This window comes from Liolophura sinensis, chromosome 1, assembly GCF_032854445.1.
Source record: "Liolophura sinensis isolate JHLJ2023 chromosome 1, CUHK_Ljap_v2, whole genome shotgun sequence".
Lineage (NCBI taxonomy): Eukaryota > Metazoa > Mollusca > Polyplacophora > Chitonida > Chitonidae > Liolophura > Liolophura sinensis.
Window position 1 is genome coordinate 76,429,451 of NC_088295.1, and position 23,627 is coordinate 76,453,077.

At 38.6% G+C, this 23,627-nt stretch overlaps 1 protein-coding gene across 2 annotated transcripts; it reads right to left on the reverse strand.

Moving 5' to 3' along the window:
* Positions 1-1,159: 1,159 nt before the first annotated feature.
* On the reverse strand, positions 1,160-23,385 carry LOC135461477 (uncharacterized). 2 transcript variants are annotated; one of them, XM_064738598.1, is made up of 4 exons: positions 23,044-23,385; positions 6,599-6,692; positions 6,291-6,380; positions 1,160-1,948 (listed from the first exon to the last, which is right to left on the reverse strand). In XM_064738598.1, exons 1-4 carry the CDS (start codon positions 23,164-23,166, stop codon positions 1,794-1,796), a joined length of 462 nt encoding a protein of 153 aa, XP_064594668.1. In that variant the 5' UTR covers positions 23,167-23,385; the 3' UTR covers positions 1,160-1,793. The 2 variants fall into 2 exon arrangements, with proteins under 2 accessions (XP_064594668.1, XP_064594667.1); XM_064738597.1 differs by having other exon boundaries at positions 6,599-6,695.
* Positions 23,386-23,627: the final 242 nt, after the last annotated feature.

Below are 23,627 nucleotides of genomic sequence, written 5' to 3' on the forward strand. Positions count from 1 at the left end.
AGACAGCAAATAATGATATTTAGCTGGGATTTCTTGGCAAAGTCTGGGAGACTCAGTTGCTTTGGCCACGATTTATCATCAGTGGTGCCAACACGTTTAGAGCCCACGCTCCACTCGAGACAGTTTGCAGTCTTGAATAATGAATTTCATTGCACGAACTCCGGCGGTTGAATAAAAGCCCTTCATATTTCAAAGTATTTTGTGCAGTGAGCTCTTAATTCCTGAACCTTAACTTAAATCCATTAAAGGTAAAGATTTCAAGATTTCTTGACTTCAGCTCCTCTAAATTGTCATGAAGTTAACACAAACATAGTCTTAGCTTCACACCAGTGTACTGTGTTAAAGTTGTATCTTACCTTGAGAATTATTCTTTTGAGTTGTCGAAGGCTTTCGTGACAAAATTAACGACTGGTTTGAAATTCACTTCAACTTCCAAGAAGAATACCACAGATAAAACTAAATGTGGCTTAAGACAGCTTCATCCATGATCCTGGAACCAGGTCAAAATAATTCTGGACCTTTTGATTTATTATTGTGTTTATGCATTTGTCTTTATACATGTCACTTGACTTGTTTGCATGTAAAAGACAAGAAGAAAACCACAGAGAAAATGTAGAAGAACAATATACGATTTGCAAAGACAAAAGCATTAGCTTGAGAAACACTTGGTTTGTGGAAACAAGTCGGTTGATGAGGAGGGTAAGGCAGTGACTGGAAATGATCAGATTCTAAAACTACTGTAATATTCTGTTTTGAAGAGAAGAACATGCCACTGTTAAATACATTTACACACTGTAACAGTTTTCGTGGATGGAACTTGACCCTGTGTCAACCAGTCAAGTGTTTTGCCATCCACAATAATATCCCACCACTGTAATACGACAACTTAAATATAACTATTTGTATCCGGGATGCCCAAAACAACCACTGATCAATCCTCTTGTCAGTTACATTTTAATGGACAAATGTCAACACGGTGCTTTATTATTAAAAATCATACAATCAAAACGTCAGTCAACTAGTAGTAAATTCAATAGTTCCTTTATTTTATACAATAACATGACTGGAAACAGAAATGATTGAAATAATTTGCTGTGCACACTTACCTTGCCACACACCATTATCTATATATATATATATATACATATATATATATATATATATATATATATAAATCGGGTTATGCATTTAGAGACAGTTGCCTGCTCTCTTTCTTATAGGATTGTCCAAAACATGGATCAATACTGCTGATATCTGTATCTAAAGATAGTTCATGGAGGCTACAGAATGAAGGAATAATGTATTGCAAACAGACTTACCGAGTGATAAGGTGACGAGAAACAAAACAACACGTGGTTAGTCAGCTAAAAGAGTGTAAATATGTCTACTGATGTTTTTTTCATTATTGCCATTAGATACTACTTCAGAAACATCTACCATAAAACAAGCAATCACATGTTGAGGACAGAGTTTGTAGTCATCAAACACATACACGGCTCTTGCACATACATCAATAGAAATCCAAAACGACCAAGAAATTAAAAATGAGTATACGTGATTGATATGCTTATAGGTATTTCAAAAAGAAGTAAAATCTATCCGAGGAAAAAGCCAATGTACACTCGCAGGTCCGCTCTTAGCATTTTTCTTACACAGGTCACGCCATATTGGTAGTTTGATGGATCCGTGGCAGACAATGCATTGCCGTGATAATACCTACTACAGTTAGTGTCCATCGGGCAAACAGAATACCAACAAATGGAAATGGCACTGGACGTATATCCTTGGACTCTTCATTTCTTGTAATAAACGTCATTTGCACCCTTAGACTTTTTGATGCACATAAACGGTCCGTCTTTCTCTCCACACACTTTGAGCGTTCCTCTGAAGTGGTGGATCACCCTGCAGCAAAGGTCATCGCACTCTGAGCTATCGTCACAGTGAGAACCTACAACAGCCGGGCGGGAACTTGTTAATTAACACGCTAACAACAACAACAACAGCAACAACACAACAACAACAACAAAAAAACGACTTTCAACCAAATGGTACAATCAGATGAACTAGTGTTATTAAAGGCAGTAAGGTACCGTACTTCATGTTGGAGCAGCAGTAAGCTATTTGAATACTAGAAAGCCATGTGGTTCTGTCTGTTGTATGAGTGCAAGCGTTGTCACAAACATCAGTCACTTTGTCTTTCCAAACTTGGACTTGCTATTGATAAGAGAGTCTGTGTTCCTTGGCTGTATTTATTGTCACCGGCGGTGGTACCGCTATCTCAGATATGTTACAGTCTGTTAAGGATGATCAGTTTATTGGCAGTAACAGTATTTCAATACACGTACCACTGAGATCGACGACATTTGTCTGTATCTCTATAGTCTTACCATAAAACTATTCAAACAGTCGAAGTTTAGGAAAATAATTAGGTATTTATATGTATTTACAACAACGCTAATTTTTGTCTGTGGTAATCCAGTTCTGTTGGTAAAGGCCTTTGTAAAACCCGTCGATGAATGGTAGATGGATTCTGTGACTTTAGATCCGCATTACAATGCATCATGCCACAGTCAGTGAGTGCATTAAACTGTGAACAATATGTACCATTTGTAGGGGGATAGGCATACAGACTGAATACGGGGAAGCCTAACTAGAAAGTATTTCGTGCAGGACTCTACAAAGTTAATTAGGTCTAAAGCCGCCCTTAAGATGCATGGAGCAAATGTGGCTTGCGTTCCAATCATATTAAGCCATACATTGAGAAGTGCAGTGTCAACTGGCAACTTAAATGCAGTTGGTTCATTACTAACTTATCACTTCTATGGACATCGTTTAAGCAGTAATTCTTACGTAATACACACCATACCCTACCCTTTACTATACACTTTACTATAGATGTTAGATCCAAACGTGAATATGTACTGAACTCAACCCATCGAACATGGTTTAACTAATGTGTATTCTGCAGCAGTAAGCACTTCATGAATCCCTGGTCGCTATCAGAACAGTGTTCATACTCGTCTTATTACCAAGTGGTCGGTGTGAGTTCAAGTTCACCTCTTGCTGGCTTCCTCTCCCGCCATACTTGAGAAGGTCATGCCACAACCTACGGATGGCGGTGGATTTCCCTAGGCTCTGCCCGGTTTCCTCCTACCATAATTCTGTCCACCGTCGGATAAGTGAAATATTCTTGAGTACGGCGTAAAACACCAATCAAATAAATAAATAAATATCGTTGTCATATATGTACATTAATGAAAAATACATAGTGCAGCATCGGCTAAATGAACTGATCCGAACAAGAAGGTACATGTACATTAAGATTCATACGTCTGAGTTGCTGGCATCTGTGTTCTGAAATTATAAGGCGCGGGCGACTTACTGGTTAGCATTTGAACAGCTTAAGATAAATACAAGGGTGTGAGCTGAAATGATTAGTGTTAAGTGAACCCACTGTAGCCGAGAAGTGGTTCTGGATCTTACTAATGCTTTGTATACCGGAACGCAGATCTTACGTGTCGTTAAAGGACAGAACATTCTTGGTGTAAGACGGCAAGAATTAAGCAAAGACCACTTATTTGAATTACAGTTACTCGGCAACCTGATTAAAATACTCCTAAGAACCGTACAATTATTCTATCCCTCGAAGTACCATTCATCTCCAGTTTTCTTTCTTGACAGGAACGTGCTGGCAAATTCCAAAAATGTTCTTCAATATTTCAAGAGGCTATAAAAGAGGTACAAGGAATGTGGTCGATGAGATAAAAGGCACACTGTCTTCTTAACTGATTAGCCGTGTGCCAGCTTTCTGTTTTCTTACCAAGATGGATGCGATCAATAGCGGTAATTGTCTTACGATATAGGAACGGAGGAATTTGTGCGTGGAAAGTGGATAATAGACTAGAGCAATTCGACAATCCATCTTAACTTAAACATACAACCTTAATAGGCTTCATCAATTAATGTCAAGGATGACAAGTGTATCCAGTGTTTAAGAACTTCTTGTGATAGGCCTGTGATTAAGTCGGATATTCCGTAGGATCTAAAGTCCACTGTTCTCTTGTTAATAGGGGTTTTGAAAAAGGCGTGTAGCTTGACTATAGATTGGTGTTCTCTCACGGGCCACGCTTTCCGTCGTTATGTTGCAACAAAGTCTATCAAACATGTTCTCTGATTGAATTAATTCTCAATAAGAGAATGCATTTTGCAGGCTAAAACAAGTGCTTAATCACGTCTTCTATGTTTACACCCTGAAAGACAGGTCTGGTTTTAGAACAATCCTCATACTAGTGCACATTCGGCTTAAGTTTGCCTCATTGCTAGCTTGTCTTAGTAAGGTGCTTCGGTTTACAGTCTTGTTACGGTATCGGAAGACGTGGATATCAAACAGGCTATAAGGTTGTTTATCAGGGACCATTACACGGTAAAAGAACCCATGCAGTTAGACACGTCTTTCTTTAGATTTATTTTGTCGGAGTTTTATTGTAGAGTCCCAAGATGAGAATGTTTCCAGTCGCCACGTGGTAATTGTGTCGGTTGATAGTGCACCTGATTATCCAAAACCCCGGCAACCCCAAGAGGCGGCTTTGTTCTTATGGGATCATCCTCTATTACCCGCTATCCGGCACGAGCTCGCCTTAATCAGGCGGGTTATTCTCGCCTTTCACAGGGGTAATCAGCAACTCTGGTGCGACGGATAAAGGAGACAGAGTCCCGAGGGAAATGGCACATTATTGACGCTTAAGTGGAGTAGAAAACGGATCTAAATACTTTAACTGTGCCGAATCTATACCGTAAAATAATGCACAGCAGAAATTGTGAACCTTTTTACAAAGGTTTAAGGTCTTTCGCGCTATATTCTGAGTAAGCTAGTGCAATCTCGGGCTGGGAATGCTACACATGTGAGACCAAATGAGCTTGGACTGGATAATACATTAAAGGATGTACGCTGAACAAGCACGCTACAGGCGATCTCTTATAATAATCTCTACTTCCGCTAACGAATAGCCAAAAGGAAAGCTAAGACGATACAGACCCCGGGTCCTTGGAGTCGTGGATCCTGGTGAATCCAGATTGGTCTCAAAGGCTTAAGATTAATCATTCGGAAGTGACAATTTCTCTCGCTCATAGAGGTGAGGATCATTAGTATAGTTATTATTCTCACAGAGACATCTTTAAAGCAATTACCGTGAACCCTGAAAAATTTTGCGTTTGGCAGCGACATTAGATCAAACCTTTGCTTCGCTGGCAAGGCCTCTTATTGCCTGGATTTACCCTGTGCCGTTCAGTTTCACCATCGAACTTCTGGAATTAAAGGACTAAATGCTTTTTAACAACGCAATAGATTCACTGAACCATACATAGAACTTAATCATGCTACTGAATAACTCCGGGCACACCTTGTCATATAAACCGGACCACAGTAGATGACAACGATGTTGAAGACAAATTAAGCAAATAAAACAAAAACAATGTAAAATACAACGTGTGTGCTGAAATACCATTCGGTGTTTCAAAAAAAAATATTTTTTAATTTTAGAAATGGAGATTTCTATCCGACACGCTATTGTTTCCGACCAAGAGACATTTTTGAGGATTTGTTAGGAAAAAACAGAACAGCCAAAGGGAATTAACATTAAAATGCTAAACCCTTTCCCGGATTTACTTTGGGGTCAAAATAAGCTGTAATAGTTGTTCTGCGAAGGCGAATATTTTTAAAATGATTGGTTAAAAATAAAAGGAAATCTTAATATGTGCAAAATTGTGGGCGCTAAGAGCTTTTGCCCGTCAACACTAAAGTGCTGTTATTTTATAATCATCGCCGCCTTTTATTCTGAAAGAAAATGGTTTGCAATAATTATTGATGTTGAACTATCTGACTTGGTGTGAATTCACAACGAACAGCACTCTTCCCTTAAGATTTCAACTGAGCAACTACTCACACATGTGGCCGTTCCCATAAAATGGTAATATACCACAAGTTCATTCCATGATTTTTAAAAATCTGCCGAGAGTTCTCAACAGAGGAACCTCCTGACTAGTACTTTGAGCTTCACTGTGTTAATCAACTGTGAAATAAACAAACTTCATCGTCGAGGGAACTGCTGTTTCATTAACTGCGTTTGTTCTTCTACAGCCGACAATCCCACGTTCTGTTTGCTATTGATCGGTATTTGCCTTTGGAACTAACCGGTAGTCTCCATGCAGGGGAAATCTTTCGACTAAACTGCATTAGGTTGAAGGGATTGCGTGTACAAGACAGGTGAATGCTACCATAGATAATATCTTACCAGCTGGTAACCCCGATGGTTTCCGAGCCAAAAGAGAGTTGAATCCCAATTCTGTTTCTAGATTTCTACACGTTCCCATCGCTTTTACCCCTGTTTCAAGTAAAAGGAGAGCAAAATTAGTACCAATATCTGTATACAGGTTGTTGTCATTTTAATAAACAGTCACCCCAAGACTAGCTCCATATTTCCTTTTAACTTTTTTATGCCAGGTCTTTTCGTTCATAATATTTACCTTGGTTGAATTAAATTTTGACAGAACCAGAGGGAAAATGAAGAATATCTTTACCTATCCTTGTGTCGAAACTTACGTTTGAAGGGTGCTTTTCCATATTCTTCTACTACGCAGGCGTCCGGGTAACAGCATTGGCTCGATTGTATACATTCCTGGCCAGCTTGAAAACACTGCTGAAAAAGACGGGCAGACAATTAAAGAAACTTGCATCACTTTTAAAAACATACTGACATAAACGTCTGTCATACGTGCGAGGGTCGTTGGATTCTCCGTGTCCTATGACCATAACGGTGGCTGCCGTGGCATAAGTGAAATATTCTTGGGTACGGCGTAAACTCAAATTAAATAAAGTAGATATATAAAATGACTTTAAATAAATAAAGAAAGAAAGAACTGGACACAGTTCCTATCGAATATCGTTCGATTAGTAGGAACTGACAACAAAAATATGAAAGCATCGGAGGCAGAAATTAGAATACCAATCATACATAGCACTACGTTCACAGCAAAAAAGCCTAACTCGAACTCTTTATGATCTTATTCAGTAAATAATGAATCCGAGAATAATATTTTGTCGACTTTCTGGTTACAACAATGAACAAGGCTACAATAAATTAGCGCACAAAAAGTCATTAGTTTGACAAAATAAGAAGCACTATGGCAATTGCTTTAAAAACGTTTTGGTAATTTCAGTATTATTTTCATCTTGTAATATCTACCTAGAGCTCTTACTGATAGTTTATCGTATATGTCTGTATCATCACAGGTCTTATTCAACAAGGGTGTATTAGCCATTGTACCATAGAGACAATCAATACCACAGAACTCCGATAAGTGGTATCATCTGAAGCTCACAATTAATTTATTGCCTCACACGCTATATTGTACAACCGCAGAGTGCAAACAATGACAGATATAAACAGAAAGGAGCAAATGGGCTTTTGACGTACAATGGATCTCCTAGTATAATAGATTGTACCTAAACTATTATGATGTATCAAGTGAATAACACAAAAGTATAACAGATGGTAAAAGTCTCTTAATGGAAGGAGGCGAAAACTAAAACCCATGGCATGATAATTTACTTCAACGGCTAACAAAGATGCCTAATTACAAAGAGTTTTGACTTTCCCCAAGTTTGTTTTATAACACAAATATTATAGATAATAATCAATGTACTCTCTAGTGCTTAGTGTCAGTGATTTTTCATTTTGCCTGGTAACCGATGGAGATAACAAAAATTTCATTTTTCAGTTGCCTAACCAAATATAAAACTCACACCAGATGAAAAGAGTCCTCTTTGAAGAGGAAATAACCAGCATTTGCTTTAAGGTTTTTTCCCCTGCTAGCCATTTATCTTACTTAGCCAACACTACGCTCGCCGATGTCAGTCTCTTGATCCGGCACTTCCGCTCTTTATGACGAATTGCAAAGAGTACTTGAAAAGAAAAACATTGTCTGTTTCTCAAATCGACACATATCTTGTTAATGTCCTTCGCTCTTTCAGGAGGAAAATCTTAGAAAGGATATAACAACAGAGAGTGCGCAGAGTATACAGAGAAAAAATGAGATAACATAGTCAACTTTGCTTGTCAGTGTGTAAGCAGAAGAAAAATGAGCTTTTGACCTTTTCCAAAAGGTTTGTACCTGCACATTCACAACACATAAACAACAATAAGGCGATCCAGAGATAAAAGACAAGCATAAAGGCCAACCTTTTCTCCCCAGCTAATTAATAAATGATAACTAGATAAATGGTTTGTGTATTTTACACAGTGTCCAAATTTGAGAACAGCCAGTAGAGCAAATTATCATGTAATTTTGCGGGATTTGGTGTCGGTGTGGGATGCAAGTGGTGTGGGGGCGGGAGTGGGGGTGTTATTCTCATATTTGGGCTGCGTAAAACATGACTACATTTACACATTTGGCCACGAGGTAATTTTGCGAAGCTGTAACTTTCACACTTCTATAGGATACAATTCAAGACGTACAGCATAGAGAGTAAAACCTGAGAAGCGACGACAGTGTGATAGCTGGCAAATGGTTACACGTTACCGGTGAAATACGGCCTCTTGCCAGTTTACCTCAGTCAGGGTTTTTGTTCTGTTCATGTAAATGCATAAATAGTAGAAAACTCCATAGCACCATCGCTTAAACAGAATTAGATAAAAATATGTAATGATGTTAATTGCAATTTATTAGATGTCACTGGTCTAAAATTACTCAAAATGTTGTGTTCTCATCATATTTAACATACTATAACATTAAAAGCACTGCAAAGGGATCTGGCCTCGGAGAGGCTTAGTACACCATCAGAATCCTGTAATTATTCCTTGCACATGCGATAGGTGACCCCTCTCATCTTTGTCATATTTCGTTTCTATTCCATAAAGGTCTATTGACAATAGGAGAATGTACCGATATACTGATGTTAAGTGTGCTAATGACATCACGATAAATTAAACAGCTCAAAACGTGTTATCTTCTGTGTTCGAAATATCATATAAAAGTCGAAGTAATTTATTGCCACAGTGAACTTTGGAACTGTATGGAATCGTCGATGAAATTGCTGGTTCGTACATCACAGGCTAATTCTGTGTGATAGCACATTAGCACTGTGGTTCAATCTATAGTGAAGACGATAGATACATATTTTACTTATAATTCTATCCATTTTGAAAGGTTGCCAAGATTTGGCATACAGGGTCAATCATGTATGAAATCAGCTCGCAGATGACCAAATATTCGGCTGGAAATAGTGAACTCAATTCGGTCACCGCGACAACGGACAGGCATCGGTTCACGCTGTGATACCAAAGGTTCTCTGGATTGGAAGACGTATAAAGTTTGCCATAAGAACAAAGATAGCAATTGTAAATTGCTTGAACTAGATAAGAAAGTCATTTCCGACATGATTGTCTATCAGTAGTCGAAATTAATATCCCTTCAGGCGTCGTCCGATAGAAATAGCTACATATTTTCTTATCGCACAACATAGGGATACAGCGTTTGTAAGAAAACATGACCTCTTGTACCCAGTGTGCTCCTTACCTCTCTAAGTGAACGACAGTTAACCTATAACCTATAAAGTTCTTTGAATGAAATGCGTAAAATGTAATATTGTTGTTATTACGAAATGGGAACACACAAAAATGGTAATGGTCATTTATCAAATTTCCACATCCACAAATAGGAATTATTTTATGTATGTATGTATGTAAGTGTGCTGGGGTTTAGCGTCGTATTTAACAATTTTTCAGCCATATCACGACGAGGAGTCATTAGATGCCTGTACACAGACTGCCTTTTCTTGTAACCATTATTTTAAATATATGATAAATGCACATATATTCTCTAAAAAAGCTTAAATAAAATGCAGAAATGCGCATCTGGGTAATGCACAATATGTCTCTTGTCAGTTCTCTTTCTTATATCTTTTATTTCTTTACCTGGATTCGTGTTTACAGGCGAATAATTCACAAACGCCAAAATGAAATACGTAGAGAAGACATTCTACCGTTTCTCCCTTTCAAAGAAAACTTTTGGATTAGCCAGGTAAAACTGGTTTTGTGGTTACGACAAAGTCAGATCTTCTTGATCTGGTCGCAATGCTTCTCATTAACAGACCGAACTGCTGGAAGCATCAGCTCTTGGGAGATCTCGCCTCGTGTCGCCACAATTTCCACAATCAGCACCAGTCTTATAACGAGACTAATAATGAACATGCATATGTCTGCAACCAGAGATGTTAACGAGTGCACTTACAGCGGGACAAAATGTCTTGTAATTTGATCATGGCAATGTAATACATACATTGGATTGCAAGCTTCACGGCAGGTAGAATAGACATTCAGCTCGTACTGAGTGATTCGATTTGATGATGACGTTTAAACATATAATATATATTTAATATAAATATATTTGATTTATACATGTGCATTAACGTCAGTGGTACGGGTAAATACATTAAAGCAACTCGTCGACTTACCATTCATAAATAGACATTTCCGTATAAAACTCAAAACACACATTGCTACAAATCATAATATCGTCCGTCAGAGCACTAGTTGACTATTGACTGTCTTATTGTGTTCTCATCGAAATACAAGAAACAAACTCAGATTGATATACAATAGTTGTACTTTTGTATTATACTTAATGATGTCTTCATTGATAATAGGTACCACAATTTAGACAGTTTCAAACAGGACATTGTACATTTTCAAAATGTCAATGGGAAGATTGACCTTTAAATAACTCCAGAGCCCGCGAAACGAAACAGTAACATCAGGCGCCTTTTTGTGGGAGGATTTTCTTTCACTGTTCCAAAGGTTGCAGCGAACAGGGGACGGCTTCAAGCAGACGGTTGTTTGTCTTGTGGAAGATAGTGGGTGTGTCAGTCAATACGACGGTTTATTGAGCCCCATGAGAATACCCTGTGGCCTGTCACAAGAAACTAGCAGGTCCGATAATTCGTCCAAAAGTAATTTGTCAGGTCGATAGGCCATTAGAAAAGCAATGGACATAGTAATTCAATCGGCGGGTCGTCGGTGAGTAAAGAGGGAGAAAATATCAAACTCAATCGCTGAACCAGTCCCAAGAAATAAGAGCAATTTTCCAAGCTTCGAATATTAATACCTGATATGGAAAAAGACCAGTAAACACTACTTCTACATTCTCTCAACAGGCCAATTGTCTAGAATTGTAGATCGTTACCACAAATGTAGCGCGTGACGATTAGAACATACCCGGGAGACATTTGCATTGTATTTACCAAGTCGCTGTTGATTAAATTTGTTCTATGGTTGCCGAAATAGCCCTCTGAGTTTGACTGGTAACCCTAAGTGGACGTGTCAACATCCTGAGACGCAAGGGATAGTTTTCGTGTTATCAATTGACACGGAAGAATTAAAAACAGTGTATTATTATCTATCTCTGGAAATTCGTGGAGATAACTTCGAATAGCAAATGTATTGCCATTTCTGTTTTTGAAGAAGATACAAATATAGGTTTCTGAAATACGATTGTTGTTTCTGAAACTCGAACATGGCGTTCTGAAAAGAAAATTTTGCTATCAGAAGTACAAATATTGCTTAAAGATGGAGCAAAAATGATGTTATTCAAAAGTTTTCATATATTCGCCCCGTGCTTTTGACCTAAATCTACAGTCTGATGTGTCTGCTGGTACAGCTTACGTTAAAATTATTGCGAGCATTTTTCGGAGTGTTGTTTACAATTTATATATTTGGCAATAAATTGTAACCGACTGTTCCACTGGACAATGTCATTCATGGCGCTTCACTATCAACATTACTTGTGTAATCCATTGCTATCCTGTAGAGCAGAACGCTCATAGTTTTAGTTCAGAAGACTGATAGAATTCACTGGAAGGATATCAAGGAAGAAAATGAGGGAGGGGAGGGGTTAAATCGGACATCAGCTACAGAACCATGACAACATGCCCTTATTCAGGGAGTTTGTGGACGGTAGTTGAATTTGATCTTATACTTCGGAAGGGATATCAGACAGATTGTTGTAGTAAGTGGTTGAGGATAAATTGTTAGAGATACATGTACGTGCAAATCTTACCGATGAGAATGTTTCCAATGACAAAGTTCAGGCTGTTGCCATTCAGTGATTGTATATACGCCACAAAGACGTCTGTAAAAGATCAAGAACTGCGAAGGAAAGACAACTGGGTATTGATCAGCCGAATGGAGGATCCTTATCCATGGAGAATATCAATGCTTTTTAAAGTGAGACAACCGAATGTTATGTTTGTGTCTGGGTTACCTTTGGACAATCGACACGAAGGGCCCCACTCAAATGTGATAAATCGATGCATGTCTCTAAACCACAAACAACATAGCTTTTCATGTTCAGCTCTTTGTTCAGTGAAAACACGTGTGGCGCTAGTGCCTCAAAGAGAAATAAAGACTAAAGATTAAACCCAATGTAATTCATTAATGACTTCTAGGAGGAATTTTTTAAAAAAAGTCTTTCAATGTAAGCTACACACGTACTGAGACAGCGTTCGTTCTTGTACATTATTACCTTCATTATAATTGAACTGCTCCCAACATCAGTGCTGTCCATCACTGTGTAATGATTGTCATTCGTGTTCCAGTATCTTCCAAAACGACAGCCGGGTATTTGATATAGAAACATTTTGATATAGAAATCTAAAAAGTGTCGTAGTGGATCATACTTTTCCACACTGGGGATATTGTAAAACACAAATAGAAAATGTTCCTTTGTTTTCTTGGTTTTTACGACGCTTTCAGCAGTGTTACAGTCATTTCCCATCGCTGTATACGTGTACCAGACCGAAACCAATCACAACGTGCTCATAGTTCTGCCTCAGTGGAACGCGGAGATGCCAAACATGACGTCCTGACTAGTCAAAAAAGCGATTGATACACTATCCCTTCCTATCTATCTCTTGCCAACTTTGTTGCTTTTAGGGTATCAGATGTCATTCAGCACCTGGTTAAATCCAGTGTGTCTTGCTTGCGAGTCGCATTCTGTACTAAAATGCCCACAACCTGAACTATGGAATTACTCTGACTATTTTTAATGATCACGATATTTTTTCCATTTTAACGGATATATTTACTGACATTAACAACTTTGCAACAGGAAAAAAAATGCAGGAAAATCTGAAGTAAAAGAAGTCCAGTATATTTTTAGGGTCTCGTAAGATTTTTTCAGCCATGTATAGTTTCCTGTGAAATCTTCACATCCAGCGATAGTGGCCTGATGTACACGGATGGTATATAAAAAACTGAAGGTTTGTCCAAGAGAAACCATGAAAAATCACAAGACAAGCATTTGTTATTCACCACACGGCTTTTAAGTTTTTATCTTAACAATCTTGTCAGCTTTAAAGGATATAATGTGGACAAAACTTGTTACCAATAATGTGCTGGTTCCCATTACTACTAGTCCAACATCAACGGTGTCCCTGAAGCTTACACAAATCTATTTCTTCAATGAACTGACAACAGTGGTGCACGCATTGAGGTAGAAACCGCCGCCCACGGCTGGGTGCTTACTGTCAGAGCCGCTATATTGTAGGCTGTACATCCGGGTGACATAAATTGGTGCGCAGGTGGTACTTCGGCTCGGCTTTGATGCAGAATTTCCTGGTTGATGAGAGGTTACAGAGGCACAAGTTTTCTCAAGTGCTGGTTGTCAATCGCCCAAACCGCTCGATAGCAGGAAATAAACGGCTATACAAACTCCTACTGATCTGATAAGTCTCCGTAGGTTTACCAGTATTGGCAAAACACGAGAACAGGAAGCGATCAGGCAAAACCAACTTCTCTGGCGAGTGACATTTCCACCTTATAACACACATTTAAAACACAGTTCATTGTGAACCCAGGCCAGAACACATAGGTTGATTGTCACTGCATGGTCGGAAGTATACAATGTCACTGTACTTTTAAGACAACAGTCTAAGCCCGCAATGGCAGATACAGAGAATGCTGTGTGCATTTAGGTCTGTAATCTAGACCTTGAACAGACATTCGTATATCAGCTGTCAACCAAGATGGACGTTCCGGGTCAGTAATCGCAAGCCCAATACCCAAAGCAATGTTCAACACAATGCGTCAAAGAACCGTGAAAGTATACATGTACACAGAAATAAATTATAACGGATTCATGCAAAGAGAAGCAGTCAACAGTTTCCGATGGAAAGACGCAGAGAATGATGTAGGCGAATGGAAAAAAATCAGTATCCAAAGTTGTCGTTAATCAAATATGTATCTGTATTGCGCTATAATAGATGAGATATCCAAGACTGTTCATGTATGTAAGACTGTTCATGTATAAAAGGCTCATAAACCACAATTAATTGCAGTTTAAAACTGTCCTATGTTCCTGTGAGATTTATAAATGCAATAAAAATTTAACAGCAAAAAGACTTTGTATATTAAAAATTGTTAGAAACATGTGTTTCGTTTATAAGCACATTTGCGTTACACTTAATAAAGACAGGTGTATGATTCATAAAGGCTACATGGGGAACACATTAAATGCTTACATAATAATGTGGTAAGTATGAGACAAAGGCCCCTATGCACGAAAAGGATAATCTTTGAGTTTAACGTGAGATTCGCTATCTCAGATGAAGCAACGCTGTTTAGTTAGGATTAGTCTACCCTGAATTCATAAACACGAATATGACTTTTATACTCATCGTGTTTATGTGATGGTGTTTGATTAGTTTAGAATGTTTTAATCATACAGACCTTCCCGATTCATCCATGGAATGCTTCTTTAAAGGAAGCCCTGTCTGTGCGAAATTATACAATGGCTTATTCGAAGCGGAAAAGAGACAAACTACACCGATGTAGAAAACAGGTATTTTACTGGATATGATTTAGAGTCACAAAGATGTCACTGAGGACAAGCGTCATGATCGAAACTATCACTCCATGAAAAGGTAGGTAATCCCAAATGTGTATTTACCCCGTATTTAAACATTATTATGGTTTAGGAGATGGTTGAATTTAAATCGGTATTGTGCATGACAGATTACTTTCTAAGCTTGTTTTAGGTTCGATTTAAATCGATCTAAAGCTTAAGCTTCGTTGGTACATACGAACCAGATAGTCCAATGAAAAGCTCTGTGCTTTTAACAAGCTGATGAACATGTAAATGTGTTAAAACATGTCACATGTTTACTTTGGTAAACACATCAGTATAAACACACGTTTACAGCCTTTCTAAACTTAATACGTTATGTTTACTAGACACCTTAACCCGTATGCACAAACAAAGCTTCAGTTGTCTCTCGAAATAATTCGATCTTAAACCAAGGTGATAAATTATACTGTAACGCACCAAATCAACCTAAATTAAACCGGCTCTAAACCACAGGTACATTTAATCCCAAATGGGGCAGGTTTAAATTTGGGAAGACCATTCACCTAAATTAAACCGGCTCTAAACCACAGGAACATTTAATCCCAAACGGGGCAGGTTTAAATTTAGGAAGACCATTCACGCGTATGTCATGTTGATACTCTTGATGCACTGGGTCACTGAACGGCTGAACATGTAACTCGAGAACGTTACAACCCACTGGAGCAGCTGTCTAATGATGATGGCCACAAACAACATATGTTTAGCAAAGTGAATGTCACCTGAGAAGGAATCATAACAGCGATATGCTGGCTTCCCAACAAGGAACCTTAACTCTCTATATGTCCTACACCAAATAGACGTCTTTCTCGTTTTTTGTCTTTGCCTGCATTTTTGATTTCTTTCACTGCGAGGTATCTAGTGTTATAATACAGCGACAGTTCATGCTGTGAGATGGAATATTGTGGAGAGCTGACAATTCTTGACATTCCATCCCACAGCATTCACCAAATGATGCATCAAAATAGTGTACCTTTTCGGGTCGTACTTTAAATTACCGAATATGTGGGCCGATTGTGTAGCTATAATCACCGTCCTGTTGTTTACTTTTTAAACAAGTAGATGTCACGAAGTGGGATAACTGCTATACAATAAACGCATGCGGTCGTTCGATATTAGCGCGAGATCGTTGACTATGATGGATTTTTTGTGACAACTTTTCCATCCTGGCGTTTGTCCTCAATGACATCTTTATGACTTTCAAATCCAGTAAAATATCTTTTTCTAATTCAGCGAAATTTTTGTTTTCGCTTTCAGGTAAAATATTCTCCGACAGCATTACATAAATACGATTAATCTTCATATGCTGGAAGAAGACATGAACTAATGACAGACTAGTCCTAGGCAACATACTTCGGTGCATCTGAGACAGAGTTTAGCCCAAGCCTTATTCAAATTGTTCTTAAACAAGCTCAACTTTAGATAAACAATTAAAGTTTTTTTGTTTCAACTTTTGTTGAAAACATCCACCACATTTCACATGTCACATATCTTTATTTAATAATCATAGCCTTTATGAATAAACACCGGAACGTGTTTATTAAGTGTTTCAGAATCGTTTTTATCAACGAAACACTTGTTTTTAGTGTGTATCAATCCAGTTTTTGAAAATTTCCCATTAAACTTAGATAAAATGAAGTCTATAGCGAAGAGGAGAGTAAAGTGTCATTACCAAGCGTGCTCTATCCAGTTGCTTCTAGGCTTTTTCATAAACCATCATGCAATCAATAATCTTCAGGCAGAAATTATGGAGTAAAGTGTGTCACAATTCGTGCAAAACTAAGTGTGACAATCATGTAACTAGACCAAAACGAAGAACGAAATACTGAACGCGAATGTTCATTAGATCAAAGTTGGACGATCGTGACCGGCCATCTCTAGACTTCAATTAGGATCCTCTTGACACGGGTTGGATTGACCCCGGGCCATTCGTTTAGCGACATTTTATTAATTTGGCAGCGGCACTTCCGCCTTTTGGTTAATTTCCTGTTACATCTCACGCTGCAGTTTAGGAGCTGTGTACAGAGTTTGTGGCTCTGTACCGGAAACGTGGTATGCTCGATCACCTGGACGGATAGGGATAGGTAGAGAGGAATCTTACACACTTTTCAATTTCCGCCGCTAACATGATCAGTAGTACCTGAGCTTAGCCATCTGAGGGAGATAATTAACTGTACATTCACGGGTCGTTGACTGGTATGATTGTCTACTGATCGATGGTCTCTTCGTGTATTGGAAACTAGCTGTACACTCACCCATATGTTTATTTATATATTTATGTATTTATATATTTATTTAATTGGTTGTTGTTTGAAGCCATAACGAAAAATTGTTCACTTATATGATGGCCGTCATTTTATGTTGGAGGAAACCAGAGTAAGCGTTTTGAACTACCGGCATTTGGTAAGTTCCTGGCGAAATTTCCCACGTGTGACGTACAGATGTACACGCTATATCAGTGGAAGACAAGTGGTCTTTCATGAGCATTAGTCATACACATGTGTATATCAGCGTCGACGACAGCTTGTTGTCACCCAAACCCCAAAGGGCCTTCTTGCGTAAATTGTGATGACTTTAATCTGCGTCACAAGTTGTTAGTTCAAAACTAGTTTTTCAAGGATACTCTATCAAACGCCTTCATTCTAAGTTTCTCAAATTTTACAATGATTATAACACTCTCGTTGGCAGATGTGTTCAGAATCTCTGGCGATCTGCTTTGTGATCACCCACATAGACGACGCTGTTATCCTGATGTACATATCTATCGCGTACAAGGTATTTAACAATACAGATGGCGCTGCTTGCCAATTGTAACCGTCTATCTTGTAGACGGCTTTTATACAGACCAGCATGTCACGTGTAACGTCATAGATGGCGCCTCTTGCAGTATGAGATCCTTACATATTAATGGGAAAGCCCTAATCATCCGTTGCTTTTGAATCACAATCTGATCGGTTAATGTCTGTAACGCTCGTCTTTTTCGAACCCTATCTAATATCGCTTTACCCTGGGCTAGGGGACGTAAAGGCAGCCATGCTTATTTCATGTGCATGATGCCTTTAGATGTGTTGCAATCAAAGCGCGACTGAGATACCCTGTTTAATTGTAATTTGACCTGGAACTCATTCGTGGACTACGAATTTGAACTTTGAAATGGAATTCATGTCTGGAATGTCAACTGTCTGCCCGGTATCATTGAAAACTGATGACCGCTTCTCTCTTGCGTGTTACCGGCTTTATTTCCTAAATATATAATTTCTTACATACCTTTGTCTTTGGGAGCTAGTGTTAAAGGTTGTTTTGGAAATGGATCTTGCGATTATGGACTTGGAACGCCCTTTACGGACTACGAATGGTATACGAATATTAGACATGTCCCTTATGTTCATTAGTTTTCCCTATATTCAGTTCATAATCTGTTTATGTGTAGAGAATGATTTTTATCCGAAACGGTCCAGACGGTCTCCTTAGAGTTTTATATACACTGACCACTGGTATCTTCTCACTTGACAATTTGCCTATCACAAATTTCGCAGAAGGACGAATGAATTTAATGCCTTCGAGCATTGTTTGTCAGTTTACAAAACCTGTCGTCTGTACTCTCGACGACAAAAGAAATCAAAAGGCCGTACATTTTCCAGAACCAGTTGGAAACGCCCGTGGTTTCAGAGTCAAAATTAATTTAAAGAACCACTCCGTATGTTCGAGTTCACGAAGGACATCGTTTGCCAACTGTGGACATCCAAAAGGCCGAGCTTAATTTATATGATTGGTTTGGAGTACACAGGCTGCAGACGATTGGAGCATTAACTATGTCTGCATAAACAACCGGTTCAAGGCAACAAAATAAAATTATTGGCGAGTGATTGCAAGCTCAGTGCTGCTGGCAGACAAATTTGACTCAATCTGACAGGGGAGACAGTTTTATAAGAAGATTATTCGCTGCCAAGTCGTTTTCATGCCTGCAACATTGGCAGAGGTGTCATAAGAGCATGTTTTTGCCAAATAATTCAAAAGACAGACATGCAGAAAAAGCAACTTTCAGAGGTAAATTGTTGAATTTAATCTCACCAAAACGTGGTTTACCGTAATAATCAAATTAAAATGACTTTGGCTGACTGAGACAGTTCACTTAAATAAGAAAAAAAAATCAACTTGTCATAGATGAACTTGGAATCACAAAGGCATGAAACAGAATCAACATTCATAATGCCAAATCTTTATATTCAGAATGACACCTTCATTGGTCATCCTTCAGCATTTATTAAGTTCTGATTTGTAGTTGAAACAGTTTTACTCATCGAAATCTGGTTTTATTTATATACATAGATGCTGTTACTGATCTGTTGCTCAGACTTTAGGTTGATTTTGAAAAGGACTTCGAAAGCTAATTTGAAACGACATCTTGGCATGAAACCTTGTTTATTTCGACAAAAATGCAAACATTGAAATACCATTCGCTTTGAAGTGGTTTATGTGAAACACAAAGTGAGCTCAGTGGGTATGCTGTATGCTTTGGGTTTAACGTCCTACCTAACAATTTTTCAGTCATATGACGATGAGGAGTCATTAGGTGTGTGTACATATATTGTGTCTTCTTGTGGCAGGGGAATCCATGCCGCCAAAGAGCTGCCGCCACTGAAGTATCATGACAAAGACACCGGACATGACACCCCACCCAGTCACTTTAAACTGACACCGGGCCAACAAGTCCTGTTTCCTTACTCTAACCTCTTAATGCTGATCACCAAGAGAGGCAAGAGCAGCAATTTGGTCTTTGCTATGATCTGATTGAGGTTTGATTCGGTGTCTCCCAACCTTGAGGGGAACGCTCATACCCTTATGCCAAAGAAAGCGGATCGGTGGAAGATAAATGAGATCCAACAATTAACATCATGCAAGAACACATTAAAATAAGTACAATCGCTGTAAACCTCTTATTAACACCAGGGTCCCGAAAAAGTACAGTTGTATCTGCGAGTCCGTTTACGACACTTGGACTGAACCCACACATCGTGTGTTCTAACAAATGAAAAATAGCGCCTCAACCGTGCGATTACTACTCGTCCTTAACTCTGATTTATTGCCTTAAAGAATAGACCATATTTCCGACATCATGGAAAACTTTTGATTTCTTTATTTTAATCGTTCTATTTTAGCGCAAACTTATGTTTTATGCATGTGTATTTTGATAATTTTGATGGTCGATCAAAAAAAAAATGATATTGGAAATTAACGTTGTGGTTATTGTAACTGGTTAAGTAAGGCTTGATGAATGCTTGACAATTGACCTGTACATTTATGATACAAATTGCAAACGCTATTCATGAATCTGGACGTTTTCCAAATGGAAGACTCAGGAGACTCTTACACATGCAATTGCCTCGAGTTCATGTCCAGCTCATGCTGGCTTCCTGCCCGTCGTAAGTGGGAAGGTTTTCCAGCTACCTGCGGCTAATAGTGGGTTTCCTGTGTGTTCTGTTATGTTCCCCCCCCCACCCCCACATTGGCTGCCGTCGTATAAGTGAAACATTCTTCAGTATGGTGTAAAATACCAATCAGATAGATAAATAAATATATTGACTGTGATTAGTACATTTTGTTTACGTTAAATTTTACGTTAAGCTACCACATTCAAATCAAACAACGTTTGCTTATATCCACACACGGTACATATTTTTCTTCACACACGGAAATAATGAAAATACTTCTTTTCGCGTTGCATCATTGTAGGCAATTTGTGGATAAAATCCAACCAGATTAAATGGGTTGTAATGTAAATCTTGGTCCACTAAGAGGACACACTTTTCTGCGAGGCTGAGATGGATGATAATTAGCAACAATCTGGCGCCATGTATCCGGTTACGAGAGGCAAGAGTCCAGCGGACCGCAGGAGTATGAAGTATGAAGGCATATCAAAGACATGCGTAAAGAAAACATTTTCATTATTAAACCATGTGAAGAATTATACCTGCAATTGTAGAAGGAGCAATTCGTGACCTATTTTCACAAGAAAAATGTCGTCTGAAGTTATATCTTAATTGGTGGATGATCGACGCAAGTTGGAAATGTCACACGGAGAAAAGGACGATAATTAAAATGTGAACTGATCAGCTCGTACAGCCGACGGTGATGGCGTTTCCTGAAGCCTGACACATCTGCCAGCCCTTGCAGCAGTAATGATGTACACGTGAAAGAGTGAAATACTTGACTTTATATTGCGAAGAGGTCTATAAACACGAAACTGCCAACTGCGGTAACTTTTTCCTATAAGCCATGAAGATAAAGTCTGTCTGCGTTAGTGATATGTCAATCACGAGATACAAAAACAACAAATAGAAACAAGTAGTGGAAAATGTAACATTAAGTGCACCAGCTAAGCAACGCGATCTCAGTCGTAGAAATAAAATATTTTGATAGTTTCATGGGTGAAGGAAACCCAAGGGCTCGGGGAACATCACAAGCCTTTGAATGATAACGACTAACGGCATTTCCAATATTTCAAACAGAAATGCTCACCCACGAAGCGAGCTCTTTGCATATATTACGTAGAGGGTTGAGAACGTCATGTACGAACAACTTAGCGGCTCTTCAAACCCTATCAACTGTTTATCGACACGAAGAACCAGAGAACAATGTAGCCAGCGTAATCAAAAAAAAAAAACCCTTTCCACAACAACAAAATAAACGAAATGAATAAATAATAACGGTATTACGTCGGCAAACGTTTCAAGTTTATACAAAGCAGAGGCACTTAGCATTATCTATAATTGAATCTAAATGTAAATGTCAAAACAAGACACCTTAATTCGTTTGTAAGACTAATTTCCACTCAACCGTAACATGCAGTTCGGGAAAAAACACACATACATTTTAAAGGTTTGGAGAAATAAAATTTATATGAGAGGCAGACATCGGCGTTGAGTGACGCCTGAAGAATACAATCAATATACCATGCACGAAATCCAAACATTCCAGAACTTGTATCTTGGTGAACTGCCAATGGGTATCTATAAATCGGATTTTTATTGCTGCTGTGTCGAAATATTACAAACATATTTTTATTTGCATTTATCATTGACCCTCGTCAAACATTAGACTATGAAAGTGAGGAAACACTATCTCAGATATTAGATTTTCTTGACTATATCGGAGTGATTATACTTGTCTCGGACTAGTATAACTTATGATGATAATTAAAGTTCTGAAAAATGATACGCAAGGTTTACACATAGAAGAGAAAATGTGATGCATCAATTGGAATGATGTATTAACTATAAAGTTTATAAAATGCATACTATTCGTATGCTAAAGAATGTTATGTCTTTCTGCAAAGCGGAAACGTGCGGACCATGACATGTCATATATAAGCATAGAAATACAGCCGTTTGACTTAAAATATAGCGATAGACATGGATTTAAGCGTTAAGTCTTAATTAATTAATTCATGGACTAGAGATAATCTTTGACGGCTAAAACTACTAAACTACATAAACTACTAAATCTCGTTCCAACTATCGTTCTTCTAGAGCTGTATGTGTTGGAGCTCAAAGCTGTTCCATAAATCTGTCAGTATATCTGCTATTTTGTCTAAGAGGAACCCAACTTTTCTTATTATTGATGGTTGTACCGAGACGCTTGCGTCAAGCAGCGATAGTAAATAGCATCTGTGTTTTTCACAAAACTACGTCATTTGCCGTGCAGTTTCGAATTTTCCCCCGAGACAAAGGATGTAAAGGGTCAAAAGATGATGCCTTTCCACGATTAGCCTGGTCGATAGACTTTTTACTGCAGCTGGGATCGTTAAATCTATTTGATACGGATAGAAATAGGTCTCTCGTATATTGATATTGCCTTCAGACTATGATAAATCTTCTGCCTTGGAAAGAAATTCTGAACGAGTCTTTTATGTTGGAGAGCGAAATCGAGAGATCTTGATACTTGGCGCTATATGTGGCACCAAAAGTTTTTATAACTTTGCTAATGAATCATTGTATGGATAGCTGTACAGAGAACAAAGTTTTACTGAGTGAAACTTTGTCTGAAGGTGATTTCGAGATTAGCACCAACTTTTTCTAGCATACTTACCCGACCTCCTCGACGTGTCAGTGGCCAGGCGTTGTTAAATTCAAAGTCATCATAGCGGGATTTCGCTGCATACACGTAGCCACACAATAACACAACAAGCGGGAGTGAGTAAGCCATATTCATTGTGATAAGAGTTAAGTGAGTTCCACCGTTAAAACTTCCAAAGTATATATTCCGCTGTTACTGTCCCCGAGGCTGTGAGACGATGACGTCTACAGGTTGGCCAACAACTGTTCCGCAGCCCTCTCTATGCCAGAATACAACCAACGGAGTTCGCCGGCTCTCCCCTTGTATTAGTTGGTCCGCCCTTGCTAGACTGATTGTCTCCGATCTCTGGAACTCAGCACTCCGCTGTTCGCGCTGGCGACTCGTTTCATTGGGCGAGGCATTTATTCGCCGTAGACCCAATTAATTATTCAGAAAACGTGGGTAGTTGGCATGCGCTCTAGCGGGACTAATGTATAGCGATTGTATGATGATATATTCGGCAATCAGAAGTACGGGATAGGCCCACGGGCAAATGGCTTTTGGCTAAGCCCACTAACTTTCTATTGATTTTAGATCTTTACGTCAAGGGCCATATA

Excerpts from the sequence above, each read along its gene's own strand:
- LOC135461477 (XM_064738597.1), bottom strand. The coding sequence starts at position 23,166 with ATGAATATGGCTTACTCACTCCCGCTTGTTGTGTTATTGTGTGGCTAC. Across the intron at positions 6,696-23,043 it reads TGACACGTCGAGGAGGTCGG|CAGTGTTTTCAAGCTGGCCA; the intron begins GTAAGTATGCTA and ends CGTCTTTTTCAG. Across the intron at positions 1,949-6,290 it reads ACCATCGGGGTTACCAGCTG|GTTCTCACTGTGACGATAGC; the intron begins GTAAGATATTAT and ends CGGCTGTTGTAG.